The sequence below is a fragment of the Electrophorus electricus genome, chromosome 17, assembly GCF_041902795.1.
Source record: "Electrophorus electricus isolate QZ-2024a chromosome 17, ASM4190279v1, whole genome shotgun sequence".
NCBI classification, from domain to species: domain Eukaryota; kingdom Metazoa; phylum Chordata; class Actinopteri; order Gymnotiformes; family Gymnotidae; genus Electrophorus; species Electrophorus electricus.
Window position 1 is genome coordinate 709025 of NC_137513.1, and position 11556 is coordinate 720580.

General features: G+C 38.8%; 1 protein-coding gene across 1 annotated transcript; it reads right to left on the reverse strand.

The window, feature by feature from the left end:
• Nucleotides 1–1314: 1314 nt before the first annotated feature.
• On the reverse strand, nt 1315–4269 carry diabloa (diablo, IAP-binding mitochondrial protein a). The gene is made up of 6 exons (XM_035533922.2): nt 3943–4269; nt 3687–3822; nt 3400–3525; nt 3071–3181; nt 2195–2291; nt 1315–2098 (listed from the first exon to the last, which is right to left on the reverse strand). Exons 1-6 carry the CDS (start codon nt 4068–4070, stop codon nt 1893–1895), a joined length of 804 nt encoding a protein of 267 aa, XP_035389815.1. The 5' UTR covers nt 4071–4269; the 3' UTR covers nt 1315–1892.
• Nucleotides 4270–11556: the final 7287 nt, after the last annotated feature.

The following is an 11556-nucleotide window of genomic DNA, read 5'->3' on the forward strand; positions in this document are numbered from 1 at the left end:
GGAACTAAACACACGACGACAAAAAAAGGAAGCATAACATTTAACATTCAAAACAGGCAGAGAAACCACAAACCAGGATTAACACAGGCTGTGCATCACAAACAAAGCATGGGTTACTGTGTGATGGGAGCGATGGGTCGCCAACAGTCATGACATGCATGCTGCTAATTGGGTGTAATTGATTCATTTAATGAAAGGGGTGTGTTCAAATGAATAGCAGTGTGGAGTTCAATGAGTGAGCTCATTCATTCTATAAAGAAACAGGTGTCAGTTATGACCCTTATTTAAAGAAGGAGGGCAGCAAAAGTATCTGCTGGTTTTAGCCCTTGCTCAGTGAGTAAAATGGGTCATTCCAGACGTTGTACTGAAGGAGAAAGAACTTTGATCAAGAAGTTGATTGGTGAGGGGAAAATGTATAAAGAAGTACAGAAAATAATTGGCTGCTCAGCTAAAATGATCTCAAATGCTTTAAAATGGCAAACAAAACCCGAAACACATGGTAGGAAAAGAAATACTACCATCCATGTAGATCAAAGAATAACAAGAATGGCAAAGAAGCATCCAATGATCAGCTCCAGGGAAATCAAAAATCTTCAGTTACCTGTGAGTACTGCAACAATCAGAAGATGCCTACATGAAGCCAAACTATTAGCAAGAAACCCTCGTAAAGTACCACTGCTGAAAAAAGACGTGTTGAAAAGGTTACAGTTTGCCAAAGAACACATTGACTGGCCTAAAGAGAAGTGGTGGAGCATTCTATGGACAGATGAGAGCAAGATTGTTCTTATTGGGGCCACAGTTTGTGAGACAACCCATAACACTGAATTCAAGCCACAGTACACTGTGAAGATTGTAAAACATGGAGGTGCAAGCATAACGGTTTTGAGATGTTTCTCATACTTTGGAGTCGGACCCATTTATCGCATACCAGGCACCATGGGCCAGTTTAAATATATCAAAATACTGCAATCACTTTTTCACACAGGACCATGTATGGGTTTTTTTTTTTCCCCTTAATAATAAACATTCATTTAAAAACTGCATTTTGTGTTTACTTGTTATCTTTGTCTCTAATTTTAAATTTGTTAGATCTGAAACATTTAAGTGTGACAAACATGCAAAAAAAAAAAAAGATATCGGGAAGGGGGCAAACACTTTCACACCACTCTATAACAACCATGACAAAACATATATACACTTGATTTATGGCCATGATTCCTTGAAACATGTTGACTGAATCAACAGATGGACACAGGGGTTAAGATAAAGATATTTTAGCTAGTGTATAGTACATTAATGCAGACAGACAGAACATTAGGAAAAAAAAGCTTTATTTACATTTGTATAAACTTTTAGCCATACTTTTCTGTTATACAATCACAGAACATGATGCACACCAACCATTCCTCTGTGCCTCAGGCCAAGTCGAGTACTAGACTGAATGGGATTAACTCACGATTAACTGTGGGTATTTGATAATTTTTTTTTTTTGCAGACAGCACCTACATCCCTTTACAAAAGGACAGAAGAAATGCATTACTTTTTTTTGACTCAATTACATTCTTTACATTTTGAAACTTTTTTACAAATTTCAAATTTTGAAATTTTCAGTTAGAACAGTGAGCATAAAGTACCATTTCTCCAGTGACACAAACTAAACCGTACAGAAAGAAAAAATACTGCAAGTATATCTCCCTACACCCATCTTGAAATTATGTTCAATAAATACTGTTCTCTCTCTCGCTCCTTACATTTGAACCGGTGCCACAGAGTTGGCTCCAACTGTTCACACTCTGGTTTCCTAAGATACCAGACAGCTTGCTGGCTGTGTGAAGCTCTGCACAAGGCCGTTTAAAGTCTGAGAAGTCTTTTCTTTTTGCTTGCGAGTTCTCTTAGTCCTCGCGGAGATAGGCTTCAGGAAGGTCCTCCAGGTCATTCATCTTCAGGCTGGAGGAGTACTCAGCCATTCTCTGTATCTCGTCTGCTTTAGTTTCAGCCAGACTCTTCTCAGCAGCCACCCGGAGTCCACGCATCTCCTCCAACTTAGACTGCGCCACCTGTAGGCTGGTCTTTAACGCAATGGATGCATGTTCAGCTCCTGCAAAAGCACCAGGAGAGAATCAACTGACAAAGCACAATAGACAAGAACCTGCCCCAGAATCACGGGGTAAACGTGCAGATCATGATGACATACCTGATCTGTAGGCTGCTTCTGCTGACAGCTCACAAATACTGATGGCATTCATCCAATTCGACTCAAAGCGCTTGCATTCATCCAGCCTGTCACCAACCTGATAAAGAGATACACAATAATTAATTAACATAACCTGCAATACAATTCTGTCAGCACAACATAGACTGTTATGGAATGTTCTTTCCTAATGGATTTACTCAGTTATACCCCAGAAAGAACAAAGTGTTCCTTTAATATCCATCGTTTAAAAAATGATTAGAGAAGACATCTTTGCTTGTTGACTGAAGTAAATTACATTACATAAATCATTTAAGTTATTACAACCAGATAGCACTATATAAAATCCCAGAGTAAGAACTCTGAATACCTCAAGGTGTTTGACACTGAGACTAAACGTGAAGGTAACTGACCTAGATGAAAGTATTTTTTTAAAAGGTATATTTATATTTGCATGACACAGCTGTTATTACAGATCTGCTCAAAGCCCCAGACTTTAAATGAACATGCCCCTTAGTTTGTTTAATTATATTTTAACAGCTGTTGATGGTGGGAAACAACATTAACTGATCAGGACGTGGTGCACCAGTGATGGAAGATGGGTCATGATCAAAATAAATAAAAATTCAATAGGTGACTTCAGTTCAGTTCTGACAAAGAAGTCAAAAACATTGACATCTACTCATGATTTTAATCTGTATAGCTTGGCTGATGGTGACTATGACAAATAATAAAATAAACCAGTTAACTGCGTCCAGCACTGTCCAATACTGACATGCACTTAACTACATTTAATTTTACATGGTTTAAATTAATTAAATTCATTTTTACCTAGTACCACACCCAGACCACACCCACACCACACCCGTTAGACGTTACCTCTACTCGCTGGCCAATGATCACTTGCCAAATGCTGTCTTCTTCAGCAGGCGTGAGTTTTCCAATTGAGTTCAAATAGCGTTTCTGAAGAGCAATGAGGGTGTGTAGAGCCTGGGAGAGGCAGAGTGAGGGCGAGAAAGAGAGATTAACTTCATCCCATTTTACTGTTCTTCTAAAACTAAGACAAGCACACTGCAAATACATGTTGCCCAAGTGATATATTTCGTATTTATTCATATACTAAACACCTTTAAAAAAGAAAGAAAAACCCAACAGATTTTTCCCCAAAATGCACAAAGCGTACCGGACCGTAAAACAGAAATACATACTTTTGTGTACAGGGTGAGAGCCTCCACCAGGGCCAGGGTGGTCTGAGAAAGGTACGTGCTGGCGCTGTCTGTGACCAGGCATGATGCCCGTCGAACCAGAGATTCATGTGAGAGGTTTTCCACTTGCTGCAAGAAAAGAGGTTTTGAATATTTAGCCCATATGCTCTATAATTACACTAATATCGGTATTACCGACTGTCCCGTTAACTGCCTGATCTAAGAACTGCAGGCTGACATATAGCGAACAGGCGTGGACTGTACGTGCACTGCGGTTTTGTGGTCGTTACCTGAGCGTAAGGCAGGGCGCACAGTCCCGCGCCCGCGCCTGCGCCGAGCGACACGACGCCACCCCGCGCACCTGCGGCCGCGCGAACGAGCTGCTTCACCGGTGTTCTGTTACTGCAGGAGGTACTGGCAGTGCCCCTAAGTAGAAAAATGTAAAGCCCGTTAGTGAAGTCGTAATATACTTTATGTAGTTTTTATTCACGTATTATTTGTATAATGTGTAATATTTCCTTTAATAAACTACAGGGTGACTTTTACCGGAGTAAATTTAAGCAAACAGCTACGCGACGAATCGCTGCCATGTTTCCGTCGCTGAGGAGGAAGTCGGTCCGGCTTAGAGATCCGCCCCTGGACATGCACAACCCGCAGTGTCTCAAAGCTTGCATTTTATCTGCGTTCCCTCTTGCAGATGAATTCGCTATTTCTTCACACTGTCAGATGTGTCGTGCCTGTGTGTAATATAAACCAGTATCGCATTCGCCTAATATGAAGTAAAAGTAAAGTTTGTGCTCAGTGTGATGTGTTTAAAAAGGTTCTAAAACTTCCGATATTCTCAGCGGTTCAGTGACTTCGACAGCCCGACATGCGTGTATTTATACGGTTAGGCGAGATTGTACTCTGTCCAGGTAGTTCATTGACCAGTGTACTCAAAAACTCTAATCAGAAAGTCGAGGATTTAAGTTCAAGGAGAGACGTGCTTTGACGCAAGTCCCACCCACTGCGTCAGCAGAAAGGTTGGTGGACGCGAACGGGACGGGGGTTTGGTAAACAGATGGAGGACAAAGGCTGATGAACATTCTCTTCTAGTGTAACACCAGGCCTGACTAACGGACAATGCACAGCACTCAAAACAACACATACAAGCCTACGTGCAAATACCTTAAGCCAAAGAGCAAATGTAGGATAAGGGTTAAGGGGCGGTCCTGTTTGACCCTTGACATTTGGAAGGTACCTAGCTGTAATTCCTGCATACTGTCTGTCTGTCCCAGGATACAATTTACTTTCATAATCCAGACTGATGGATTTGCAAAACCTTTTAAAAGGAAAGGTTTACTGATTCATAAAGATTATACTTTATGTACATGTGCATCTATTTAAAAGCCTAAATCTATTTTAAAACCCATGTGTATTTTTCTGTTATTGAACTTTCAAAGCCTTAATCCTTGTTCTGTGTGTTGCTGGCTGTTGGTTTTTGCATTAGATTTCTGTTAATATGAGGAAGACCAATGTACAAAAATGATTCCTTGAGTTTTATAAAAATTCTGTGACAAAGCTGTATGTGATCTGTAGTAAATCCACTGCAGTAGTTTCCCTAAACAAAAGCTATAACAGCTTTATTAAACCCAGATCCACCACTGTATGCTGATGAAGGTAAATCACTGCTTTCTCACACAGGCCCAGCATGGGGACATAAGTGTGTTATTGTACAGAGGACAGTAACAGAAGTGTGCTACTGTACATAGTTTTTGTTTGTTCTTGTAATAAATATGGATACCATACAGTTTCAGATTTCAGTAGACTTTTGTCATTTGATGATTAATATTGTTTGGATGTTGATTAGTGATTGATTATATTAATCAGTGTTACCACAGACTGATATTAACACGTAAATTGTTTTAGCATGGCATTAAAGTTTTCATTGCTTTACAGCATGGTATAGAATAACTCATGTTCATGAAAACCACCATTTACTTTTTGCTCTCACCAATAGTAGCAAATTGAATAAAGTGAAAGCCAAATGAGTAAGCAAATAAGATAACATGTCTAATAGTCACCAGAGAAATAGTGTAAAAGGGGGCATTTCTGCAATAAAGCAAATATATAAAGCAAACAGGTTTGGTTTTTTTTCACTATTCCATGTATTGTGGAGATTACGCTACCAGCCCCAGTAATGTGGTAACAGACTCTGTTTACATCACTCAGGCGTGAGCTGTGCATTCATTTAGTCTGGCTATTTACTTTCTTTATATGTCAAATTAAAAGTCCTCCTGCCACTAGCTAAGGAGATACAGTTATGCACTGTTTCAGCATGTTCACAGGATGCACACATTTCTGTCAGAGAAAGTCAGGGCTTTAGTATTCCTAACTTTCTGGACTTTGAGCATGAATACAGATACACATATACAAAATCAGTATGGACATTTCTGGAGCTAAAAATACAGACTGACTGTTATACATTTATAATATTATTTGCATTTGAATCCAAAAAGAACTCCAGACACACACAGTATTCTTAAATGCTCAATATTTTTGCATATAGTCTATGTCACATTTATGCAGGCTACAAAATTTTTAAAACGTTTGGTTTTATGGAATCAGAACCAGAGATTAAACTCTTCAGGGACAGTTTTGGCTCAGTAGAGTCTATGGTGACCTGCAGTGTTTGGTTTAACCCGCTGGATTCCAGGCTACCTCTCCTGGGAGCAGTCTGTTTGGAAAGACCTGGAGCTGTTACTGGCAGTAACAAGATAACGGTCACTGAGGCTTGGATTTAAGTTATTATGTTTGAAACATATTAATTTTGTGGCAGTGGATATTTTATTAATATATTAGAAGAGTTGCAAACAAGGTAAAAACTGATAAACACACAGCTGGGATTGTGGGTCATGTTTTAGTGTTTTCCTTTATAGGCCTTTTTAAGTTCAGCCCCCCCCCCCAACACACACACACATGTACTTCCACAAAATCACTGAGAACAAAAACTTCATTTTGAAAGGATACCTTTAATCTCAGACAGTTTGGTCTGAATTTGGTCTGCACTAAGGACAGTAGTTCTTAGGACAGATGTAAAGACCAAATAGATGTGTAAAGGGTCTGGGGTAACGGTGCACTCCTAATGTATTTACTGAAAGTAAATGTTAAAGAAAAAAAACCCACTATTCTTCTTTGACATAAATTGTTCAAAATGTCTTTAGCATACATTTTCCATATATGAGTTATATCCATCTTTATCAAAGGTATTAATAACTCCACAATTAACTAAAGATTTTTTTTTTATTATATAAAATGTATTTAAAATGAATGTGTGGAGTTTTTATATATTAGTTAACAGTATTTTGGGAAATTAATCATCAGATGAAGTTCCTGTTATGGATACAAGTTCTGCAATGTTAGCATATCTTTTACTGTGCAAAGCAGAGATGCTGCACAAAACAGAGTTGCCCTGGCTGTGTTGCCCTGGTTGTGTTACCCATTTTAAATGCATACACAACATTGAACTGAGTTGACTTCACATGCTGCCTTGTACAGAATGTTTATATGGTGTGAATCTGAAATGGTGCTACATAACCAATTTTGTATTCACATAAACAGACCCTACACTCTAGGAGACAAATGCTGTCTAACTAAGATACTGACGAGAAACTTTAGACCATTAAATGAATGGTATGGTGATATGAGGGATGAGGCTATCTCTCCCAGGGGCTAATCAGAGACTAAAGTCATTAAGCAAAGATTTGTTTTTCCATTCTGCTTTGATCTAATTACAACAGGTATGATGGTGTGCTGAGTCTCATATTACCCAACAATCCTCTGTGACATTTTCCAAGCTAATATGTGAAACCCAATCATACACTTGCATAAGAACGAGTGCTTAATAATTGATGACTATCTTAATTATTCTCAAAACAGATTTTATAATTAGCCACATAAGATTTGAGGAATCAGCATTAAGGGAGTCAGTTAACTCCTGAGTGTCAGTGATGTGGGATGAAGGCGTGGGTGAGAGTACACCTGATATCCAGGTTGACAGCAAGCCTCCTAATACCCAGCATGCAATTTAGTTTCTAAGTTGTCACACAAATGCTTTTGTGTTGACCACACTATTGACCACACTGGCTTTTTTGTATGATTTAGTATTTTGCACTGATATCAGTGTTAGAACACTTTAATTATAGTCATGTAAGTATAAAAAGGTTTTGGAAAGAGCTTTTCTTGAACGATTTCTAAGTAATGTAATGTGATTTAAAAACCTAAATATGCCCTGATAGGTGAAATAATGTCAGGGATAGGATGCTTCTGTTAAATGTTCTAGCCCAATCACAGTGTAAAGAAATTGAGCAGGAAATGTCAGTATACTTCTGAAGGCAACGTACACACACCTACATCTAATACTGCATGGCACCCTTTCAGCAGATCCTTTTCCTCCTGTAAGTTGCCAGGTGGGGCCTCTGTGGATTGGAACTGTTTTTCTATCACATTGTGCAGTGTGGTATTGTCCTGCTGAAATGCACCACTGCCCTGAGGTAATATAATTGCCATGGACAGGTGTACTTGCTCTGCAGCAATGTTTAGGTGGCACATTTCAAAGTAACATCTACATGAATGTCAGGATCCAAGATTTTCCAGCAGAACATTTCCTAGCAGAGCACAGCTTAGCTTGCCTTGTCCAGGGCCTGTTAATGAACTGTTGGGTGACCACTGCACAGTCACCAGGGCACAATGCCAAGATAGTGGGGGCATGAAGACTGGAGGTGCCAGGATAGTGGGTGCATGAAGACTGGAGGTGCCAGGATAGTGGGTGCATAGAGACTGGAGGTGCCAGGATAGTGGGTGCATGAAGACTGGAGGTGCCAGGATAGTGGGTGCATAGAGACTGGAGGTGCCAGGATAGTGGGTGCATAGAGACTGGAGGTGCCAGGATAGTGGGTGCATAGAGACTGGAGGTGCCAAGATAGTGGGCAGGTTGAGTCTTTGGCTGCATGGAGGCCACAGCATGAATGACACACGCTTGTGTGCCTAAGGGACTTTGTCCAGGCTGTAACAGATGACCCTTGAGGGGAGGGCTGAGTGCTGTCAGCCACCGGACGTAGGGTTGGATCAATGGGGGAGTACAATGTTGTCACTTGAATTTTGTGAATGTCTTGGTTTGTTTAATTGTGTTCTCACTTTAGCGTTTTAGAAACGTTTCCCAGTTCGTATTTTTTCTCCCCGTTTTCTCCATTAAGTTAGTATTCTTTCTGCTTGTTTGCTGTGTGATTTAAAAGCCCGCTTACAATAAAAGTACTGTACATTGAGCAGAAAATAGCATCTTCTGGTGTTTCTTCTGGTTCATTTTCAGATTCTTCTTCTGCGCGTCATGCGTAAAGTTGGTATGCATTTTTCATAGCCCCCCTTCCCAAGAAATAAACTCAACTTTCTTTTCTGCACTCCAAAATACAGCTCAGCAGTCCTCAAAATGCAGTAAAAATACACAGTTGACAAAACTAAAGTGGCATGTATGCTGCAGGCTAGTTAGCGAGGCGTACCTCTCACAATATATCTTACAGATACTTTCTAGTTAAGAGTTATAGATGAAATTGGCTATCCTTGCTGAACCATTGTGAGGTTTCCATGAAGTGTTTCCAATTAGGTTTGCAAAAAATGTCTGTTTCACTTGTAATCACCATTCGAAATTCACTGGATAAGACGGAATGTACATTTTACCAGTAATGCCGTCGGCCACTTCTGAGAAGGGCCAGGCTGCTGTAGGCCTGTCCCCTTAGTGAAATCATAAATTTAATTGGTCAGACCTTTTTTCTGACAGACATACATTACAGAAACCTTTCAAAATATTGCCAGAAGGGGCACATAGGTATGTACACAGCAGTGAGTCCCTGCAGGCAAATTAATAAGCAGTTTTTGTTTCACTTTAGTACCATTCTTGAATAGAAATGCATCCTGTGATAACCAAGAATATGTAAATTAGCCTATATGAATCCGTCAATTTTTAAAATTTTACTATATTGATGAAAAATATTTATTTTATTTTATATTAGGGTTAAAAGAATGGCCTAACACCTGACTGTGTGTGTGTGTGTGTGTGTGTGTGTGTGTGTGTGTGTGTGTGTGTAATCTGCTTTTATAATCACAATCTATATGATTTATCAATGAAGCCAGGTATGCATGCCAGTATTGTTATTACAGCTTTTCATATAGTCAGAACTTTATAGTCGGAGCTCAGATTAATAGATAAACGATTGTGTTTGTGCTCATAGTAATAGCTCACAATTCAGAATCATTAGCCTTGGTCAGGGTACAATGTTTATGTGTGTGTGCGTGTGTGTGTGTGTGTGTGTGTGTGTGTGAGAGAGAGAGAGAGAGAGAGAGAGAGAGAGAGAGAGAGAGAGTGAGTGAGTGAGTGAGAGAGAGAGATAACATGTTCTAACCAAGTGTGTGTCAGTATGTCCTGAACACCTCACACTGCTTTGTATGGCATAAAGATAAACAGAAAATGTGCTAGAGGTGTAGAGTCAAATTCAGAGACAGACTCAAGCCTCATCACCTTCCGGTGTCTGTACTCCATCATTTTACTTGCAGGAGTGTCTGTGTAAGATATATGCATTCAAAATTGACATGTATTTTTAAAAATAGGTCTGCATTTCCTTTTGGAAAAAAATCCTCCAGTGTCAAAATTGTGGGGAATGAAGAAACAGAATAATAATTAAATTTTAAAAAAGCTTATTTATATATATTTTTCATAAAGGAAATGTAGCTCAACGTGCTTTTACAAATCAGCAGAAGAAAGAAATAATTCCAAAAGGTATTAATCATGAAAAATCACTAAAATAAGCAAAAATTAAAAATATTTTAAGGAACATATTTTAAGGATTTATTAAGAAATAACAAGACTCCTTTTAAAATGCCATATTACAAATTTTATTTCAGTCATGTGAAAAATAATATTTCTTGGGTAGTCAAAATATAGGCCTATTTTTTGGCCACTGTAAACAGAAAATAAGAAACTATATCCTAAGATTATAGAAATGCCATCTTGTGTAAAACTATGGGCCAGCAAGCCACTGAAAACAGGAAACAATCCCTATGAACTCTTTAGGAATTCTAGTATATTTGTATATAGGAATGTTTTTGAGCATGAAATGAGAGTATAATTAGATGTTTAATGTGTTTACTTAAAAAAGTACCATTGGCCTTCGTTTATCAATATGATAAGTATCATGTTCGGTGCACTACAGTAAAAGGGTGGCTTTGTGTTCACTGGTGACGCAAGACTGGAAGCAAATGAAAGTAATTGTTTTCTTTCTCCTTCAACTCCCGAAAGCAGCTAGCATAGCCTAGCCTAGCCTAACCTTGTTTTGGCACTCAGAGCAAAGAGTATCATGCAATAAAGCAGAATCCCAAAGGTTTCAGTTAATAATTAACACTTCTGTTAGCATTTAGCAGGTACTCTCAGCTCTGGTATCACCTCTGCCTTGATCTGAACACAACATAAACAACATGCAAACTACCTGTTTACAAAGAAGAGATTTCTAGGTGAATTTTCCTTTTACAAATACATAAAGCAATATTCTATTATTAATATTCATTATTATAAAATGACTAGCATCTGGGGATAGCTGGGCCATAGTGTCTTACTGATCACGCCAGTTTTGTCCAAGGGTCCACTGATTACCAACACTGCAAAACACGGTAGTTTACCTTACTGGCATAAGCTCAAATGTTTCTACATATCTATGCAGAGCTAAACCCCAAAAAATTAGAGTCCCTCAGATGTTTAAGGTTTCAAAAGAAGGCAAACTCTGTGTGTAGATGATGTAGATTAGTCTCTGCTGTGGCCAAGTTCACAGGATGTGTTGTCTGTAATGTCAGACCTTACAGCTACTGTTACTGTATGGTAACTGACATTAGTATAAAACACTGGAGAGTTAAGAAAGTATATCCAGTGTCATCCATTAAACAAGATTAAGTCTGCATGTGACATGCAACATATACTTAAATGTGTCTTAATTTTTTAATAATTTGACTGGCACAGTGTTAACAGGATTGTTATAGGTCTCTCAGAGGTTTAATCATTTCAAGACTAAGCAAAAGGTTAATAAATGAAATTGTTGTTGTCCTGTTTTGGCTGCTGTTTAAAGTGATGGCAGATGATTA